Source organism: Capra hircus, assembly GCF_001704415.2.
Source record: "Capra hircus breed San Clemente chromosome X unlocalized genomic scaffold, ASM170441v1, whole genome shotgun sequence".
In the NCBI taxonomy this organism is placed as follows: Eukaryota; Metazoa; Chordata; class Mammalia; order Artiodactyla; family Bovidae; genus Capra; species Capra hircus.
The window spans coordinates 19,983,610-20,005,984 of NW_017189517.1; the positions used below are offsets into that span (position 1 = coordinate 19,983,610).

Consider the following 22,375-nt stretch of genomic DNA (forward strand, 5'->3'; position numbering starts at 1 on the left):
AAGGACTGACAGGCATCTTTCATTTTAACCAGTGAAACAAGGGAGGATTTTGTTATTTTACTTTTTTTTGCATTTTCCAAGATTATGGACAGGCATAAGCAGGTAGGTTATATGACTTTTTGGCAATGGCCAACTCCACCCTGGTGCAGCTCGTGTCAGCATCCACAGCCATTTGGACAAATCCAGATCATTTCTGTGCCTTCCCAGTTGCCTACCAAGTAAAAAACTCTTTATGTTTTTGGAAGCCAGGGTGGGTTTTAGGTATTTATCTGCCAGCCTTCTGATGATTGGTATGGGTGTGTTAGGACTGACTTTAGAGGTTCCTTTATCCATGACTGGTTGATTCCACAGACAGCTTTCAGAAGAGAGCACAGCTGAGAGGTCCTGAAAAAGATGGGAAACCCACTTAATCCAGTGGACCGAGGGACTTCTTGCCCCACACCCCTGCCACCTTCCTGCCACACACACTTGCTTTCAGCAAGTGGTCATAAGATATTGCTTTGGGGCATAGTATAATTTGAAATGTCAACCTTATCATTTCCTTCATTCTGTCATATACATGGGTCTGTGTTGAGAATCTCTGTTCTGTTCCACTGACATATTTTTGATTCTTGTTTTAGTCGCTAAATCTATAGTATAGATTTTCACATCTTGAAACAGCTCACAATCATGGCTGTTTCCACATCTTGTTTAGTTGCTCAGTTATGTCAACTCTTTGTGACCCCAGGGACTGTAACCCACCAAGCTCCTCTGTCCATGGGATTCTCCAGGCAAGAATACTGGGGTGGGTTGCCATTTCCTCCTCCAGGGGATCTTCCTGACTCACGGATCAAACACGCAAGAGGATTCTTTACCACTGAGCCACCTGCAAAGCTTTCACATAGATTCTCTTTTATTTGATTGAATAAACTGTTCATTTCATGGCAAAATACTGTTGAGGTTCATGACTGTGCTCGCACTGAATTCAAAGATGTGTTTTGGGAAGAACTGATAGGATGGCAGTAATTAATTTTCCTGTCATGCAAGAAATGGTATTTTTAGTCTTAAAACAGAAAATAAAAAGCTTCAAGCACACTTCTCTCTAGTTTTAAAAATGATATTCATGTGTGTTTTGTAGTCAGTGTGAAATGGACACATCATTTCTGCTATTTCATATTTTATTGTTAGATACATATCTTCTTTTATGTATTTAACTTATATCCAATAGTTTTTATAAAATATCTGGGTGAATAACTTGTTATTCCAAAGAGACAGCCACTTAAGACAAAGGCAATTTTTCCTTATGTAAATAAATTATAGTATATCAATAGTATGATATAAAATGCAGCTACTGAAAATGGTGAAGGGGTCCTCTATGTACTGACCTGGAAAGAATATCCAAGAAATGATAGTTGAAGAAAGAAACTTGAAAAACAATATGTGTCTTAGTATCACATTTGTATTTCTTCAGAGTCATCTATATTGATAAAAGTAAATGCAAAGAATAAAAGCTGAAATGTTTACAGCAAGCAAATGGCAGTTCTTCTGGGGTAGGAGTGTAAGATGGGGGAATACAGAGAAGGGGTAGAGAGATGGATTATTAGTTGATCTCTGTAGATATAATTCTTGTATTTTCTACAAGAATCTAAAAATGTGAGTCAATTCTATAAAACTATTTAAATTAAAAAAAGATTCCTGGAAGCATAAATTTGAGACACAGAGAGTGCAAATATCAAGGCAGGTTGACCCAAATTCAGCCTGTTTTCTCCAAGAAAAGAGCATTGGGGCTCAGAAGAAAGATATCAAAACCCCCAGACAAACAAACAGTGAACCAACCTGTAACTAGAGTTCAAGGCAAGGGCACAGACTTTGCCAGGGAAGACTCTCTACCAGTCTGTGGCTTTAAGAGGTTCTCATTCAGGAGAGAAAGAGAAGGTGATGATATGCATTCTCCAGTCTCAGGCTTCCATTTTATGAGGAATACATTCCTGATAAGAACAGCGGCAGCGGCAGCAGACCTCTGCTCAGGGTGTCTGTCTGCTAGGCACTTCTCCAAAGGGCTTAACATACTCTGGCTCATGTAATGTCATAATAGCTTTGGTGGGTCCATTGTCACACCCACTTACCCAGAAGAGGGCACTGAGGTGCAGGAAAATCATGTAATTGGCCCAAGGTCATACAGCTGGTATGTGGCAGAACCAGGAAGTGAACCCAATTTGTTTGGCATAAGGGCCCCAGCCTTCTACCCCTTCAGTTTGCCTCCTCTTGATCCTTATGGAAGACGAGGAAACAATTCCCATCCCTCTATTTGTTCTGAACATTGAAAACAGTATCTTAGTGCCTTTACATGGTCCTACATGGTTGAGAGGAAACCCGGATGGCCGAGCCTTCCCTGCCACTCAAGGAAGGGGGCACATGGCCTGGGTCCCTCTTCCAGGCATCCATATCTCGGTTTCCTCAGTTGTCATGTGAGACTGAGCAGGGCAGCCAGTGTGGGGCCAAGTCACATTTCCTCATAATAGTCATTTTAGTTCCTTAAACAGTAGTACTGTAAAAAACACAAAGTCCAGTCTTCACTGTTAATAAAACATCCTGTAGAAATCTATGTCCTACTTTGAGACAATATCCACATGGGTCACACACTTTTAACATTAACTATCTAGTTGTTCTATATCAGAGACTCACAAGGTAATACGGCGTGAGAAGTCTGACCACTCACAACTATATTTTCTACAACTTAACACCCCATTTATGTGAATTGGTGTTTAACAAAAAGCAATAATTTGAGACTCATTGCCAAGCCTGGCAATGAGATCAAGGAAGTATAGAGAATCCTACCTTGAATTGAATTGCCTTGAAGCTTTCACTGGATGATTGGATCTTGAGACCATAATTGCTGACATTACCCAGCAGACCTGTTGAAATGCAATGAACATAGGATACTTTTTGTATTTCCTCCCATGGGAGAAGTTTTAACAGAGAGATTTTGCTCAAGTCAAGGAAGAGCCAGGACTTCCCTGGCCGTCCAGTGGTTAAGCATCTGCCTCTCAATGTAGGGGACAGGGATGTGATCCCTGGTCATGGAACTAAGATGCCACATACTGCAGGGTAACTAAACCCACATGCCACAACTACTGAGCAAATGCACTCTGGAACCCACAGGCCACAACTAAACAGAAGCCCACCCACCACAGCCTGTGCTATTTTTTCTATATAGGTGTAGAATCTCTTGGACTTCTCACAGGTCTTTGATTTATGAGTGAAGACTCTTGAGAGTCCCTTGGACTGCAAGGAGATCCAACCAGTCCATTCTAAAGGAGAGCAGTCCTGGGTGTTCTTTGGAAGGAATGATGCTAAAGCTGAAACTCCACTACTTTGGCCACCTCATGCGAAGAGTTGACTCATTGGAAAAGACTCTGATGCTTGGAGGGATTGGGGGCAAGAGGAGAAGGGGACGACCAAGGATGAGATGGCTGGATGGCATCACGGACTCGATGGACATGAGTTTGAATAGGCTCTGGGAGTTGGTGATGGACAGGGAGGCCTGGCGTGCTGCAGTCCATGGGGTTGCAAAGAGTCAGACATGACTGAGCAACTGAACTGAACTGAATTGGCTTTTGTACCCTTACAATATAGGTTCTAAATTAACTTTAGGATCTGTTCATATGCACCAATTGGCAAAGCTTCATAGCCTTAATCAGCACCAGGCTTAGGAAACACAGTTATACCTGGGGGTCTTCACTAAATTTTAAAAAGGAACCTATTACTCTTAGTTTGGAGAGAGTTACCAAACACAAAAATAGAGGACAAAAACTATACCTCACTGTAACCATCAGAACTGTTGCCTTGCATAAATTCCTCCATAGCCCATTACCCTAAAATATGCTCTGATTTAATGAAAAATAAAGTCTTTGACACAATTTGCTCTATAAAATGGAAGACCTTGCACCTTCAATCCCACATAAAATAGTTAATACAGTCCAATACAAATTAAAACAGGATGTTATGGGTTGAATTTCTGCCCCCCTCCCACCAAAATATGTGGAAATGCTGACCCTTTGTGTCTGTAATTTCCTGCCAGTTGTGCACAGTCATGTGCAAATTATAAGTTAAATGTACAAGGACATAAGTGTACCTTGCCCTGGGATCATCCTCACACACAGTTATCAGAATGAGCCATTATGCTGACCCAGAGCTCCTAGAATGCCAGGGCCACCTGAGGAAAGGAATTTTATAGCTTTTGTGAAGCCTCCTAATGGTCTGCCCCCAAATCCAACTGAGTACGTTGACTAGCAACCGTGCCATGAAAGGGAAGACAGAAGCAAAAGTTTCAGAGACTAATTGGTACTAGGTGTGACCCAACAATGATGACTGGAATTAATCAGTTTGATCACATTAATTCCTTTTTAAGTAAAAGTCTAAATCCATATTTAACACAAAGGAAAATACTGATGTTCCTTTGGTAAGTATAATCAAGTCTAATATTTCTTAAAATATTAGTTATAACTTAAAATTTTAGAACAAGCTTATTTAGTATTGGAGAGATGTTGTTGCAAATGAAAGCACTAACCAAATCAGTACCATTCAGTCATTACAGGATATACCTTTTGGAGTTGCTTTCCAGGCATAGTAAATATTTCATATGATCAAGTAATTAATATGCAATTAGAAGTTTCTTACCTATTACCTTTTTCTTCTCTGCCTTCTTTACAATTGGTCTTATAGTGGATTTTACAAGGCCTGGAATATGGCCTACCCAGATCTACCTGATGTTTATCTACTTAAAAGCTGCATTTTTAAACAGACCTTAATCATCAAAGTAATTCCTTCTTTGATTATGTAAACTATTTGTGTTCATGGATTGAAAGATTTATTGATAGAATGACGATACTACACAAAGCAATCTATAAACTCAATATGATCTCTATCAACATTTCAACAGCTCTTTTGGCAGAAACAGAAAAGCCAACCCTAAAATTCCTATGGAATTGCAAGACATGCCGATAATCAGAACAACATGGAAAAGGAGGAACAATATTGGAGGACCCCCACTTTCTGATTTTTTCAAAATTTGTCATAAAGCTATTGTAATCAAATCAGTATGGTACTGGCATAAAGACAGACATATAGACAAATGAAATAAAATTGAGAGTTCAGAAACAAGCCCATACATCTACTATCAAATGATTCTTGACAAGGGTGTCAGAATCATTCAATGAGGAAAAATAGGCTCTTCAAAAAATAGTGTTGGGATAATTGTATATCCACATGAAAAAGTTTGAAGTTGGACCCCTACCTTACAATACAACCAAAAATTAACTCAAAATGGATCAAAGACCTAAATGTTAGAGCTAAAACATAAAAATTCTGAGGAAAACATAGGTCATATCTTCATGACCTTGTGTTTGACAATGGTTTTTAGATATAGCACCAAAATCATAAGAAATTAAAGAAAAAAATAGGACTTCATGAAAGTAAAAACTTCTGTGCAAGAAAGTGATGCATTTCTCCAGAATAGGAGAAAATATTTGCAAATCACATATAGGGTAAGGTTCAAGCATCCAGAATATATAAATAACTATTATTTATTATATATAGAATATATAAAATAACTATTACTTATAATAATAGCTAACAGAATATATAAATAATAAACAGAATATATAAATAACAAACTGCAAAAAAAAAACAACCCAATTAAAAATTGGCAAAGGGCTCAAACAGACATTTCTTCAAAGAATATATACATATGACCAACAAGCACATGAAAAGATGCTCAATTATTAGTCATTGGGGAAATCTAATCAAAACCACAATGATAGGTACAACCTCACATCCACTAGAATGGCTATAATGAAAAGTAAATGGACATTAACAAGACTTGGTGAAGATGTGGAGAAACTGGAACCCTTGTACTTGGATGGTGAGAATGTAAAATGGTGCATATGCTGTGGAAAACCATTTGGAGTTTGCTCAGAAAGTTAAACATACAACTACCATGTGGCCAAGAAATTCTATTCTTAGGTATATACCTAAAAGAATTGCTTTTTTCAGTTATTTTGAGGAGCCTGCCAGCCTCCTCTGTCCATGGAATTCTCCAGGCAAAAATATTGGAGTGGGTAGCTATTCCTTTCTCAAGGGGATTTTCCCGACCCAGGGATCAAACCCAGGTCTCCTTCATTGCAAGCTGATTCTTTACCATCTGTGCCACTAGGGAATCCCTATTTTGAAAAGCGGCATCCAAATATGTGTACATGAATCTTCATATGGTACTATTCACAATAGCCAAAAGATCAAAATACCCCTAATGTCCTTCAGTGAAAGAATGGATACAAAATATGCCTATCTATTCAATGGAATCTAATCCAGCTATAAAAAGAAATGAAAACTGACACACGCTACAACACTGATGGACCTCAAAAAGTGTACCTCAAAAAATGCTACAGTTTAGTAGCACTTAGTTCATTCACTATGCTGTGCATCCATGACATCCATCAACTTTGAAAACACTCTCATCAACCCAAACTCCAGCCTCCTCAGCCTCTGGAAAATTTATCTGCTTTCTGTCTCTATGGGTTTACCTCCCCTGGGTATTTCAAGTAAGTGGAATCATACGTGACCTTTGGTGCCTGATTTATTTAGCATATTGTTTTTTGAAGTTCATTAATATTATACATCGGAGAAGGCAATGGCAACCCCACTCCAGTGTTCTTGCCTGGAGAATCCCATGGACGGAGGAGCCTGGTGGGCTGCTGTCTATGGGGTCGCACAGAGTCAGACATGACTGAAGCGACTTAGCAGCAGCAGCAGCAGCAGCAGATTATACATGTGTCAATGTTTCATTCTTTTTTTGGCTAGATAATTACCCATTGAATGGATATGCTACATTTTGTTTAAGAAATCAATTCCAGAAGAATTATAGATCTAAACATATAAAGTAAAATAATACAACTTGTAAATGAAAACATGGGAAAATATCTTCATGACCTTGGGGCAGGTGACGATTTCTTCACCAAGATTCCAACAGCACTAATAATGAGGCTTCTTTGGCTCCTCAAACACTTTTCACTCTGGGGTGGGGTACCATGGTGAGGTCAGAGCAGGGGAGGGTGGTGGGAGGCTTGAGGAGAAGGGAAGGTGGGAATGGAATATTGTCCTTTGGGTCTCCCCAGATCAGTTTTAGGAAGAAAAAGATATGAAACTAAGGATTTGGAAATAGATTCTTTTATATATTTATTTTGGGCCACTAGGCGAACTCTTAGTTCCCTATTCAGGTATCGAATCCTCACCCCCTGCATTAGGAGTGCAGAGTCTTGACCACTGGACCACCAAGGAGGCCCCAGAAATAGATTCCTTTAAAACTATCTGTGCCCCAGTCTCCCTTGGGCAGTCTTTGGGTACCCCCCAGGCATAAGTGAACCTTGGTTTGAAGCCTGTTGGACTAAAGGACTCATCAGAGGTACTCCTCAGACAGCATCTCCAAGAAGCCTATCTGGGCCTCGAGCACCCAGGCTTCTGCTGACTGGCAGGGGCTAGGGAACTGCAGCACCCCAACTTCTGAAGTGTGTTCTCCTTTATCAGAGGATTTTGGACCTGCCTGTGCAAGGATATTGTTGCTGTTTAGTCACTGAGCTGTGTCCGAGTCTTTGCAACCCCATGGGTTGTATCCCACCAGGCTCCTTTGTCCATGGGATTTCCCAGGCAATAATACTGGAGTGGGTTGCCATGACCTCCTCCAGGGAATCTTCCTGACCCAGGGATTGAACCTGTGTCTCTTATGTCTCCTCCATTGGCAGGCAGATTCTTTACCACTGAGCCACCTGGGAAGCAACAACAAAACAGACCATCGCTAAAAACGAATTCCTAGTCCCTAGTCCCATGGGAGATAGCCAAGAGATCACCTTTTGAAAGTGATGACACTTCCTGAGATGCCACTGCCAGGGTGAAGGTACTGTGATGTGTGGAGAAAGGGACCTTAGTCTCAAGGCTTGGATCTTGGGAGACTCTATTGCAATCCCCCTTCTGCCTCAAAACCCTGGAAAGGAAACCATCTAAGCTTCAGTTGCCTATTCTGTAAAACCAGGGGAATGGTCTCCCTGGCTTTTCCAAGGGCCCTTCAGCCCTAATGCACTACAAGACTTGAGGAGTCAGGGACACAGCTTTAAGTAACTGCAGCAGTAATTGTGCCTAAAGGCTCAGGGGTCACAAAGACTTTCAATAATCCACAAAAGTTACCACCTAGCTTCTCAGAGAAATGCCCACATACTCAGAATTTTGAAAGTCCTTTGAACTCATCCATGGACCACAGATAAGGAAGCCTTGCTTCCCAGACTTGTCAAAGACCACTGAAGGGAAGATATATTGTTTTCATGCTGATCTATCCCACAGGGATGCCAGCTCCCAGAGGGGCCCTGGCCAGCACAATAGGCAGAAAGGCTTTGGCAAGGGAGGGGCGAGTCTTTGTACAAGGACCATTAGGAGCCTGGGCCTGGGTAGGCCTGTGTCCACTGAGCCTGAAGACCTGAGAATTTTCTCCCTTGTGAATTTTCAGAAAGGTTTCACCCGCTGTGTCAGGATCTGTGGGGGTAAGGGCTGGACAAAGCAGAATATGAGCCACATAGACTGCCCCCTGCTGTTACATTTCTCTCAGCTCACATTCCTGCTTACCTGTTTTAAGAAGGGCCTTTTTTTAACTTTTGTTTTGGGGTATAGCCGATTAACAATGTTGTGATAGTTTCAGGTGCATAGCCCAGGGACTCAGCCACATGTATACACGTGTATCTATTCTCCCCCAAACTCCCCTGCCATCCAGGCTGCCACACAACATTGGGTAGAGTTCCCTGTGCCCTACAGTTGGTTATCCATTTTAAATACAGCAGTGCGTACATGTCCATCCAAACCTCCCTGCTGCTGCTAAGTCACTTCAGTCGTGTCCGACTCTTAGCGACCCCATGGACTGCAGCCTACCAGGCTCCTCCACGCATGGGATTTTCCAGGCAAGAGTACTGGAGTGGGGTGCCATTGCCTTCTCCCCAAAACTCCCTAACTATTCCTTAAAAGCAAACAATAGACAGAGTTAAGATGGCTATTTTTCAGTCTTGGCAAGGGATTAGATGTTTCCCTTTAGGTTTACTTTTTACACACACACACAAAATGCGCAGATAGCTTGTGCCTGTACCACCTCAACTTTATGTGAGAACCTGCACTGGCTCCAGCATGGGGAATGCCCAAAAAATATGGTGCTGACACTTCAGTGAATGGGGCATAAGGTTAAGAAGAAAACCCACAATAACACCCGTTAGGGAAGCTAAGGGCCTCCCCAAGGGAGGCCTGGGGATGGCAGATATATGGGTACTACCTCAAGAGAGAACACTCTCAGCCATGAGATCTGTCACCAAACTCAAGTTCCTCTGAGGTGTCTGCAGCCCAGGGGTTGGAGTCAGTTCTTTCCTGTCACCCCCCGTCACACATCAGCGCCGAAGGATGGATGAGGGAAACCTCTCTTGGCATTTCCTGGCTCTTTCTCTCTGCTGTTGCTGCTAAGTCGCTTCAGTCATGTCTGACTCTGTGCACCCCCTTAAACAGCAGCCCACCAGGCTCCCCCGTCCCTGGGATTCTCCAGGCAAGAACACTGGAGTGGGTTGCCATTTCCTTCTCCATCTTTCTACTTCACCTGAAATGCCAACCCTGGGGCAGAACTGCTTCCCAGAGCTGGCCTGGCCTCCTCCCTCCCTCCTTCCCCAGGTGGTCTGGAAGATCAAGAGGTGACAGGTGCTCACCACCACTCCTCCTCACGTGCTCATGACTGTTGATCCTCAGGAGGATGGCCCTTCCTCCCCTTCACTTTTTCCACAGCTGCATCCCTCGCCTGGCCCATGATGGTAGGAAGGAGGAGGTGGCACAGAGGGAGGGAAGAAGGCAAAGACAGTGACAGGAATGGACGGCTTTCACAGCCACTGTCTGATCACCCGGCCTGGGACAGGCTTTTGTAGGGAATCCCCTCCTTATTAGGAATAGCTTCCCTCCATCCCACCCCAACAGGGTCATCATGGTGACCAACAACCTAACATCTCATGCTTTTCAAAAACTACAGAAAAGAGGTAGCAAAGAGAGCTTTTGAATCTGACAAGACCATAATTTCATTCTTCTCTTCCTGCCCATTCTCAGTCACTGTGCCTATTCCCCTGGGGACAGAGGGACAGTTGACACTCACAATTCATGGTGGCTGAAGCGGGCATGGCCATGGCCAAGGGAGCAAGGTAGTGATGGAGGAAGAGGCTGCTGGGATGGGAGAAGGGCTGGAAACGACGCCCCACAGGCTCTTTGGTAGCAGCCACGTCAGTTTTCTGGGCAGAAGTTGAAGGGACATGTCTTGAATGAACTGGCCTACACATGAGGACAGGTCCTGGTACCTTGGTCACAGTGGGCAGTGGCACTCTGCTCCCTGAGCCCTTGACTCCCAACCTCAGGCATCACAGAGATTGGAAGGCAAAAGACCACGGCCTGCTGCTCTCCTGGCTCCATTCTCAGCCAATCTTTTCCCTGATATCTCTCACTTGCTCTGAGTTGGAGCACAGTGGTGGAAATAGAGGAGCCCACAGCCCTCACCCCCGGCTCTGGTCATCTTTCATCTCTTCAGTGCCATCTCTGCCTGTGGGATCTTAAGTGGGCTCTCCATTTTGTCCCCTGAATGAATATCCAGCCTGCATCTCCAGTCCCCTGGATTTTGTATGTTGTCTCTGTTGTCCTGAGAAAAGCATTGGAGTTCTCACCTCTTTAGCCACATTCTGGGGAGGTGGCTAGCGAGTATGAAGCAGAATGACATCTCTCCTTCATTCCATCCTGCCATTTCTTCCCTTAGTGCCCACTTCTGAGATGGTGAGGGCTGATATGAGTGGTCAAGATGCATGGGGAAGGGGGCCCTGCGAGGCCGTGGCAGAGGGTTGAAAGGGAAAAATAGGTACTAATAAGTCAGTCAGGAGACCCAACTTCTACATTCTGTTCCACTACAAGAATGTCCTTTCTTCCTGGAGCAGTGGAGCATCTGAACTTGGAACCAGGAATTCCCAATCCTCTTCCTGTTTCTATTTACATCTAAAAGGTCTTCCTGCCATTTATGCCTTAAAAAAAAAAAAACTATCTCTGTAGCAGATGAGAAGTTGCTGTACAACACAGAGCCCAGCCAGGTGCTGAAGCTACAAGTGTTCTGAGTGGGGACAGCAGCTTTGGGAAGATGGAGTGCCCTTTTGCCAACCTGTTCTCAGGAACTTTGGTGAATAGGCAATAACTACTGGCTCCATCTACACAGTACTTCCTTCAATTTTTGAGTCCATCTCTTCTTTCTAAATGCTACACATGGACTCTCCTGACTATTCAGTGGTTAGGACTCCATGCTTCCACTGCAGGGGGCACAGGTTTGATCCCTGGTCTGGGAACTAAAATCCCAATGTGAACAAACCAGTTTCTGTCTGACTTGGCTTTCAGTGAGCCATCACTTTTAAGTCATAGGCCTTACCCTGCTCTGACTGGACATCCCCTCCTAGCATCCAATGTTCACTGAGGCTACAAGACCATGAGGCCATAGGGCTCTCCTTACCATTCTGAATAATTCAGTTTGCAAAATCTCCAGATCTTCCTGCAAAGCATCCATACATATGAAGCAATGCCTGAAGAGCCATACAAGTTGGCCTCCTGTTAGGTCCTGGAGCAGGGTGGCATAAACTTGAAAGTTTTCTAGTCCATATAACAAAAGTTAAAAAAAAAAAAAAAAAAGGCCACTCACATGCCCTATCCCTTCTATGGAGATAGGTACTCGGAAGAGAGCCCAGGCTGCCTCCTTCATCATTTCAGTCTAAATACCTCAGTGTTGAAGGCTCAGCAGGAAGAAAGGTATCAAGTGTTTCCAAGGCCCCCAGGCCTTTGCTTAATGCTAGAATTAATCGACAGAAAACACTGCAGTAGTGGGTGCTCAGGGGAGAGGCAACTAGAATGGGGGTACTTCTCCCAGGGCAAACACTGAAACTTCTCTTCCTGTTTCAGGATACAGTTCCCTGAACCCTGGACTTAGGCTGTTCATGTAGATAGGATGACAGCCACAGATACTGCCTCAAACTTAGTAATTCATTCTGAGCTCCCTTCAGAGAAACTGTGTACTCTTATGATCCATCTCTACTGAGAAAGAATGGGAGTAGGATTCCTCACCATCATGTATTACTGAGTACCTGATACCTTAAGAATTTAGATCATGGAGGATGGGGAGGCTGAGTAACCAGACAGATACAAACAGGTAACTTCAGATATGAAAGAACAATTCCACTCTTTTATTTATAAAGAACTTGCCAGGTATTGGTAGTAGGCACTGAAGATACAAAGCTGCATAAAACAGAGAGTTTAGATTCCTTTTTGCAAAACATCCCATGTGCCCCTCCTAAAAACATTGTTACTGGCTACTTCAACATTATGCACTCTTTCATCACATCCAGGATCTATCTCTAAATGGTGACTTTCCTCAGACTGGAGACACTGGACATGATTCCCTTCTCTTGTGGAGTTTCTGGTGTCTAACAAGGCTTGAACGCCTGCTAAAATTTCTCTTGCATATGCTACAGGTATAAGGCTGCTCACCTGTGTGGGTTCTCTGGTGTTTAATAAGGTGGGAGTTCTGAATGAATCTTTTCCCACATTCATAACATTTAAAGGGCTTCTCTCCAGTGTGAATTCTTAGGTGTGTGTGTAGATTTGTGTTATGACTAAAGCTTTTTCCACACCATGAGCACCTATATGGTTTAATTCCTTGGTGTGCCATTAAGTGCTTACTAAGATCTGAACTCCATCTAAACTGCTTATCACATTGTTGACATTTATAGGGTTTCTCTTCAGTATGAACCCTCTGGTGCTTAATAAGGTCAGAGCTAACTCTGAAGCTTTTTACACATTCCTGACATTTAAAAGGTTTCTCTCCCTCATAGCCTTTCCCGTGAACACCTACAGGTTTTGGAAGCTCTTGTTTACAAGTTTTAAGTTTCTTTCTTTTCCTCCCTGGAAAAGCACGAACTCGTTTCCGTACCCTGCATGTACAACCGTAATTTTCATTGCCCATTGTTGTCTCAGCATCTTTCATTGTGGCCTTTCTTACTACTTCGCATCCTGATGGTTGTATCTCTAATGTAGGAAGAGATACAGGTGGGTCATTTCCAGTGTCATTTTTGAGCTTTAACCCTGTTGGAATAAACAGAAGAATCAGCCACCTGTTTCCCAGAACAAGAAAACTGCAGGCATGGAAAGAAAAATCAACGCTGACAGCTTTTTAAAAATACAGGAACAAGGGATTTTTGGTCCAATCTGGACAAAATGGCACAGACCCATTTCTCCCTGGTCTTCCTTTCTGGGCACAACAACAAATCCATTCAAGAATGCAAGATACAATGAACAGAGAATTCTAAAAAGTGGTAAGAGGAAGGCAAAATTGTTTGGGACTCCAGGACTATAAGAGTAACACAGTAGGTATCCTACATCCCCACATGCAAAAAATGTAGGCAACCCAGATCTAGTGTTTTCCAAATCTCAACTGAGCAACAGAAGGCTACCTGAATAGGCTTACTCCATCCACAATCTGAAATGGGAAACCTTCTGACAACATTAGAACTCCAATCGGAGACATCAGATTTGTCATGCAGAACTAGCAAGATGGACCTCGCTAACCAGCCACTAGCAGCCTGCCCCAGGAAGCTTCTTCATCCCTATGGGTCAGAGATTCCCACCGAGAGACACTCTAGCCTAAGTAAAGATCTTCCTCATTCCTCACTCTTTGGCAGCATGAGCAGGAGCACATGGGAATCCCAGCAGTACCACATAAATCAAGGAGACCAAAATAATACCATAAAGGCTCTGAAAATTATGTCACTAGACACATATTCCACAAAGTAGGAAAGAACTTACATGCTAAACTAAAACAGAGTGACTGCCCATTAAAATATTTAAATAGGACCCAGACTCTCCTAACATAATAGACAAAATGATCAGGATACAAAAAAATAAATCACACAGCACACCTAGAACCAAAAAAAAAAAAAAATCACAATGTGAGTGAGGAAAGGCAATCTGACAAAAATGGAATCAGATTGGTAATCAAAACCAGAAAGACAATAGAAAAAATTTAAATATATGTAAACAAAGGGAAATATACTTCTAAATAATCCATGATTCAAAGAGAAAGTCTCAAGGGAAATTTAAAAATACATAATTAAATGAAAATGAAATTATAATATATCAAAATATGTGGAATGCAGCTATAGGAATGCTCAGAGGAAAATGTATAGCCCTAAAAGCATACAACAGAAAAGAGGAAAGCTCTCAAATAAATAATCTAAGTTTCTACCTCAAGAAACTAGAAAAATAGGAAAATAAAAGTTGAAGAAAGGAATAATAAAGATCACAGCAGAAATTAAACAAAAAACTTGCTCCTCAAAAAATTAATAAAATTGATAAACCTGTATTAACTTAGGCAAAAATGAAAGAAGATGCAAACCATCCATATTAGGAAGGAAATTGGGTCTATCACTACACATTCTGCAGCAATTAAAGAGATAATAAGGGAATACTATAACCAACTTATGTTCACAAATTTTAAGTTAGGGGAAAATGGGTAAATTTCTCAAAATCTATAAACTATCAGAATTCAACCAGTGTGAAATAGGTAATCTGAACAGCACTCTGAAAATTAAAAATTGAATTCATAATTAAAAAGCTGCCAAAACAGACATCTCCAGATTCATATAGTGTTACTAGAGAATTCTACAAAATATCTATACAATCAATACCACTTTTATATCATCTCTTCCAGAAAAGAAAAAATACTACCCAAACCATTTCATAAGGCCAGTAATTACCCTGATAACAAAATCACACAAAGACAGTACTAAAAAGGAAAACTACAGACTAACATCTCCCATGAACTTCAACACAAAAATCCTCAACAAAATATTGGCAATCAGAATGTAACAATATGTAAGCATTATATACCATGATCAAGTAGGATTTCAATATTTGAAATCAATCAACATAACCCACCATATACCAACAAGCTTTGAAAGATCATAACCCATTAACTGACACAGAAAAGTATTTGACAACCCTACATCCATTAACCATTAAAAAAAAAAAACCTCAAGAAGGACTTCCTTGGTGGACCAGTGGCTAAGACTCCACATTCCCAATACAAGGGGCCCAGGTTCAATTCCTGGTCAGGGAACTAGATACTAAAATGATGCAACTAAGAATTTGTATGCCACAACTAAGAGTTTACACACTTCAACTAAAAAGATCCTGAGTGCTGCAACGAAGAGCCAGCAGAGCCAAAAATAAAACCCTAGGAAAGTTAGGAATTATATCAACTTGATAAAATATCAATAAAAACCCTGCACTGACATCACATGTAATAGTGAAAGACATAACGTTTCCATGATAAAATTGGGAAGAAGGCAAGGATGTTTGCTCTCACCATTCTTATTCAACATTGTACCAGAAGTTGGACCTACTGCAACAAGGTAAAAAATAAATAAAAAGGACTGTAGATCATGTGACTATGTATAAAAATCCCAGGAAAAACCTTCTTAGAACTAATAAGCAAGTTCAGTAGGGTCACAGGATAAAAGAATAAAACATAAAATTAGAGGCATACCTATATAAAAAGTGAACATTTAACAAAAATTTAAAATAATACCATTTACAGCTGTGCCAATGAAAATTAAATGCTTCTGCATATATTTGGCAAATATGTAGAGGATATGCAGACTGAAAATTATAAAAAGTAGATGAACTACTATACTCCAACAAAAACATAAATAAAATGAACTTTTTTCTCTATCAGAAAGATGGTGATGGGACTTCCCTGGTGGTCCAGTGGTTAAGAATCCACCTTCCAATGCAGGGGACTCAGGTTTGATCCCTGGTTGGAGAACTAAAATCCCACATGCCCCAGGGCAATGAAGCTGCTGCTGCTGCTAAGTCGCTTCAGTCGTGTCCGACTCTGTGCGACCCCATAGATGGCAGCCCACCAGGCTCCCCCGTCCCTGGGATTCTCCAGGCAAGAACACTGGAGTGGGTTGCCATTTCCTTCTCCAGTGCATGAAAGTGAAAAGTGAAAGTGAAGTCGCTCAGTCGTATCCGACTCTTAGCAACCCCATGGACTGCAGCCTACCAGGCTCCTCCATCCAAAGTATTTTCCAGGCAAGAGTACTGGAGTGGGGTGCCATTGCCTTCTCCAGGTAATGAAGCTAGCACAGTGTAACTAGAGAGCGCCCTCAAGCGGTAACTAGAGAAACCTGCACACCACAATAAAGACCCAGTGAAGCCAAAATAAATAAATAAATAAATAATTTTTAAATGAAAGAAATCAAAGAAAACTTGAACATACTGTGTTCATTATTTGGAAAAATCAACACAATAAAGATATCATTCCTCCTCAAATTAACATATGGTTTAATGTAATTTCTAGCAAAATTCCAAAAAAGTTTCTTCTAGATAAGCTTATTCTAAAATTTACACGGAAAGGGACAGGCCCTAGCATAGCTTAAAATTTATCTTGACAAAAGAATAAAGTGGCAAGAGAGACTCTATCTGATTCAGGCTTTCTATATTGTACAGCTACAGTAATCAAGACAGTGCAATATTGGCAGAGGGATAGACACATAACTTGATGGAACAAAGCAGATACACAAGTATGCCCAACTGATTTTGACAAAAGTGCAAAAACAATTCAAGGGAGGAAGGGCAGCCTTTGCAATAAACAAAGCTGAAGCAACTGGACCTACATAGGCAAAAAAACAAATGAGCTTCAATCTAAATTTCGTATCTTATATAGAATTTACTCAATATGAATCACAGACTAAAATGCAAACTTAAAAAACTTTTAGGAAAAACACAGAAAATTTTAGGGATCTATGGCTAGCCCTGATAGCAAAAATACAATCAGTAAAAGGAAAAGTGAAAAATTGGGCATCAAAATAAAAAACTTACTCTGTGGAAACCCATGGGAAGAGGATAAAAAGAAAAATATACAGATTTGGGGAAACTACTTGCAAACCATATACCCAAGAAAGCACTACAATCTATAAGAGAACTCTCAAAATTCAACAGTTAAAAAACAACCTAATGAAAACCATGGCAAAGGCCGTTTCACTGAAGATAATATAAAGATGGCAATTAAGCACATGAAAAACTACATCATCATTAGCTATTAGCGAAATGCAAGTCCAAGCCACAATGAGATAACATTACATACTTAACAGAATGCCAAAAAAAATTTTTTAATGGTAATACTATTAAACAATGGCAAGAATGTGGAGAAACTGGATCACATCCATTGCTGGCTAGGAAGGTAAAATGATGCAGCCACTCTGAAAAACAGTTTAGCATTAAACATCTAATTACCATATGAAACAGCAATTTCATTCTTTCACTCTCTATCCCAGAGAAACGAAAACTTACCGTCTCTACACAAAATTCTGTACAGGAATGTTCATGGCAGCTTTATTCGCAATAGCCCAAGACTGAAGACAGCAAAAATATCTTTCAATGGATGAATGGTTAAACAAATTGTGGTTTATCAATATTACAGAATGCTTCTCAGCAGTAAAAATGAATGAACTACTGATACACACAATAACTTAGATGAATTTCCAGGGAATTATTGTGAAGGAGACAAGTTAATCTCCCAAAGCTACGTATTTTATGACTCTTATCATATATTTTTGAAATGGCAAAATTTTTAAAAACTGTAAGCAGATCAGTGGTTGGCCTAGGTTGGTGACGAGGTAGGGTGTGGGAGGGAAGTGTGTGTTGTTATATTGATAAAAGGGCAACAGGAAGCATCCTTGTGGTAATGTATCTTGATTGGGGTGGTGTATACACAAACCTCCACATGTGATAAAACCTTACAGAACTAAATATATACACACCCACAAATGAATACAAGGAAAAATAGAAATATGAATAAGGTCAGTGGACTGTACCCATTTTATTATCCTGGTTGTGACATTATATACGTTTGCAAAAGTTATCATTGAGGGAAAATGGGTAAAGTGTATATGGGTTCTTTGTATTACATTTAAAATATGCATGTGAATCTACACATAAGTCAATAAAGAGGTTAATTTTTTTAAATATGTAGGAACAAAATCTTAAAATTGTTAAGCCCTTATAAAGGCTCCTATTAAGGAATTTTCTCCTCTTCCTATATGTACATTTACCTCAAAGAGACTCTCCAAGAATGTCCTTGAACTCTTAGGGACGTTGGGTCTATGGTTCTTGCCCTTGTGCTAAACAGATCACTTTAAGTGTAGGGTGCAATGATAATGCTCTGAGAATAAAACTTGGAGGTCATGGACTGCCATCTAAATTCTAGACTATTTCAGAAAAAGTGAATAACTATACTTTTATTTACTCCAAACATTTAAATGGGCGGAATCTTAAACTCAATATCTTCTTTATATTCTACCATGGCTGTGGGTGGATGTGCAATGAGGAAGCTAGGAACTAACCCTAAGGACACATGGAAACGTCATGGGACTGGGAGTCCTGTGGTATTCCAGCAGACGTGGTTAGAGAGGAGGTGGCAGAGACCAGGATGGTAAGAGCAGAAGAGGTTGAGACATGGTTGTATTCAGGACTTATTTTGAAGACAGAGTTAAGAGTACTTGCTCACTGATTGGCTGGGGGGTAGGGTATAACAAAAGGACTGGAAAAAAGGATAACTGAGAGGTTTGGGGCCTGGACAACTGGGTAAACTGTGCTTTCTACTGACATGGAAAAGATGTGGAAAGAGTGGGCTTGCAGGGTAGGGCAAGAGTATGATAAATCAAGCAGTCTACTTAGGAGAAAGACGTGTGTAAAAAGCTCTCCAGGTGATCTGGATCTGCCTTCCCTTTCCCTCACACCATCAAGCTGAAAACCAACCCACTGCTGGGACACTCTCACCGGTGTGTATTTTCCATGAACTGAGGATGTAACAGATTGCTCAACTGCTGTACAAAAGAAAGGAAGACTCTTTACCTAGAGAGGTGACATTCTCATAGAGTTCCTGCATTACATCAAGGTAGAGGGTCCTCTGATTAGGGTCCATTATTAGCCATTCTTCCTCGGAAAAATACAAGGCCACATCTTCAAATGTCAACGGCCTCTAAAGAAGAGAGTAAGTTGTAGTTCAGTACTTGCTACAACAGAAGCCGTCCTATCACTCATCTCTGAATTACATGGGAGAGTTACCAAAAAAGTTAAGAGAAGATTCAAGGGAAAAGAAGTGAGATGACAGAAAAGGTGCCCAAGAGATCAGTACACAGCTTGGGAGGTGCCCAATCCCACAGCGTCAATCCTAGTTGCCTAGGGAACACCTGGGGCTAATGTGCCTCAGAGCATCTGCTGTGTAAGGTAAGGATCATGGGGGGCAGAGAAAAGTGGACAAGGCCCCATTCAGGCTACCTGAAAAAGCTTGTAAAGTACAGTTCACCTGGGACTTCGGCAAGGTGAGCTCAGACGCCATCTTCCAGCTTAGGGTGCTTTTCTGCTCACAAAAGGTTAGATTGTCTTCATCAGGCACAGCTGTGGGAAGAAGCCAGAAAAAAAAATATATTTTCTGTTTATGAACACCCCAAACCAATTTCTACAGCTTAGGACTCCTTCAGTAAAGACAGCTCACCTTCACGTGTGTGTGTGCGCGTCTGCGCGCACGCGCATGCTCACATATGTGCACCAGAAGTGGCCTTCTCCTTATAAATTAGAACCAAAAAGCCACCACTCCATAGAACTGGTTCCCAGGTTTCATTAAATAAAAGGAAATCCATTGTTTTTCCTCTCATTGAAGAAAATGTTCACTGAGCTGGGCAAGCATTAGAGGTGTTTGAAAATTAAAACCTTGGATCCTCCAGTGTATGGTGGGAAACATGGGAGATTTCTTTTATTACTTTTTTCCTGGTGTACAATTCTCTTCCCATTCTGCCACTGACAGCCCATTTCTGATCCCAATTTCTCCTCTAACGGTGAGATGACCCCGCCTTGTCCCTGCTCTACCCTCCTCTCCTCTCTCAAATTTATATAGAAAAAGATCCACATTGTGAACACCAGGGTTCTGTGGTCTGGATGCTTCTGCACCCCAGAATGACCTTCACCTTCACCCACCACTGACCTACTGTACTCCCACTAGAAAGACATCCTAACTGAAAGCATGACTGGGCACCTGGAAAATTCCCATGACATGCTACCTGAACCAATTACTATCACAGCTCCCAGGTATTATCATAATTCATAATTATGATGAAACTCCTCACCTCCTTCATACACAGGCTGGGTTTCTTTGTGAGTATTCCAGCCCGGCTCTTGCAGTATCGAACATTCTTCCTGGAACACACCCATTGGTTGGGGCTCTGCTGGCTTCCACTTAAAGCCTGGGGCCACTGCTGTTCCTCCCAAGAGCACTGTGTCCTTTCCCAGTTCATGGGCTGTGACCTAGAAATAACGCCCATCCTCATTAGCAAAGAGCTTTTGGTTTTGGGGTGGTGACAGAAGAACAAACAAGAGTAGAGTCCACATTTGGGGAGTGTGTAAGGAAGTAATTTTTAAAAATGAAGAGATATTGTGCCATGATTTTCTCACAAGAAACTGTACACATGATCTGGGGAAATCAGATTAAAATGAGAGAAGCTATGACTGTTGCTGGCCTCCACACCTCCTTGGACAGCCACGGCTCAGGCCAAGAGCAGAGTAGGGGCAGGCTGCCTGTTCTCTCACTGCCTCCACTCTCTTGCTTTCTAGACTTGGATCCTTGATTTAGTGGACTTTTATTTTCTAGTTTTCTCTAAAGAATAAGAATATGAATAAAAAAGGGTTTTCGGTCAGTTAGATTTTCCAATCCTCCCACGTCCAGGGAACAATTTCATGGAGAAAGGGGATACAGCAGAGGAAAAAATGGGGGAAGAACTGGATTCAACTTTCCTCCATACACTTCAGGTGTATAAGACACTTGTGCTCCTCAAGGTGGGCTCTCAAGGAGAGGAAGTATGCTGCCATCTCCCCAGGGCAGACCTGGTTACCCACTCACCAGCAAGGCCAAGGGAAAGCATGAAGGAAGGCCACAGAGGCTCTTTTCTCCTGGCCCTGAGATGTGTGTTCCCATCCCAGAGAGCACCACCCCTCAGCATTCAGATTTTCTCCATTTTTCTGTTAGCTTTTTTCTCTTTTCTGATCCTTGTTTCCCTTTTCTCTTTCCATTTCTTCTCTTTCTTTGCAGTCTCCCCAGAAAGGTTTGACTTAATACTTTGGCTGCTACCCTCTCCTGCCTTTGACCTTTAAAACCCTGCATTCAGAGGTTTTTTCCTCCCTTTCTAGCATTTTCTTGCCTTTTATTTCTTGGCTGCTAAGTCCTATCTCCTTGGCCATCTAGGCCAGGCCCACCACCTTCAATTCACCCTGGTCCTAAAGAGGGCAAAATGCATTTCTTTTTTCTAAGGCTAGGAAAAGACTCTCAGGAACTCCGAAACCTGGAAGCTGTCACTGCTCAAGTCTGTGATTTCAGATCGCACTTAGTTATTTTAAAGGAACAACAGAAGAGTGACTTAATCCATCTCATTCTCCAATTATTGACCCCACTTTCACCCTCTTTCACAGTGTACATGTAAGGAATCTTTCTGCTCACCTCATTGCTTATTCCACCAGATTCTCTCTTAAAGCGGTCTACCAGGGCAACAGCCTCTTTGATGTTCTGTGGATGATACTTCTGCACCCAGTTCTGGATATGACTGGGCAGAACATCCAGGAACTGCTCCAGCACCAGCAATTCCAAGATTTGCTCTTTTGAGTGGATCTGTGGCCTCAGCCACTGATAGCATAATTCCTGCAGTTGGCTGATAACCTCATACGGTCCAGGTGCGTCATGATAACAGAAGCTCCGGAAGCGCTGGCGAGCACTCTCAGGACTAAGACCGCCCATCTGTGGGCTGGATTTCTTACTCTTATCGGAACTCTCTTTCACAGACCTCTTAGTACCCTGCAAAACCTCCACATGTGGGTACAAGCATGCATTCGCCTCCACATGGCTCATCATTATTTGCTCTGGGAACACTTTTTCTCCTACTTGTGACATCCTCCTGGGCCACCTGATAACTGAGGCCTTGTCAGGTTTGGTACAAAACCAATGAGTGGATCTTCTCCCCAAGGGAACTGAGAGAGGGGAGGAAAAAAAAAAGTACACATCAAGAATAAAGCCACATGACGCACATTTACTATTTATAGTTATCAGAGAAGAAGGAACACAAAGTTATCAGAAAAGGAGGAACAGAAAGTAACTGTTCTGCCTCCTCTTTAAAATTAACTGCCATTCCTGAAGGCTCAAAACTCAGGACATGTT

At 41.8% G+C, this 22,375-nt stretch overlaps 1 protein-coding gene across 11 annotated transcripts in view; it reads right to left on the reverse strand.

Moving 5' to 3' along the window:
- The window catches only part of ZNF75D (zinc finger protein 75D), a 28,159-nt gene continuing 5,784 nt past the window's right edge, over positions 1-22,375 (reverse strand). For 3 of the 11 annotated variants that reach the window (XM_018044138.1, XM_005700407.3, XM_005700408.3), the window contains exons 2-6: positions 21,665-22,188; positions 20,301-20,478; positions 19,484-19,575; positions 19,030-19,156; positions 12,267-13,197 (exon numbers count right to left, since the gene is read on the reverse strand). In XM_018044138.1, the coding sequence (XP_017899627.1) occupies positions 12,488-13,197; positions 19,030-19,156; positions 19,484-19,575; positions 20,301-20,478; positions 21,665-22,111 (1,554 nt within the window). In that variant the 5' untranslated portion in view covers positions 22,112-22,188 and the 3' untranslated portion in view covers positions 12,267-12,487. Of the gene's footprint in view, positions 385-741; positions 874-1,312; positions 1,457-2,817; positions 2,895-12,266; positions 13,198-16,438; positions 17,376-17,466; positions 17,529-19,029; positions 19,157-19,483; positions 19,576-20,300; positions 20,479-21,664; positions 22,189-22,375 lie in introns of those variants that run through there. The other 8 variants (XM_018044139.1, XM_018044141.1, XM_018044142.1 and 5 more) reach the window with 8 other exon arrangements.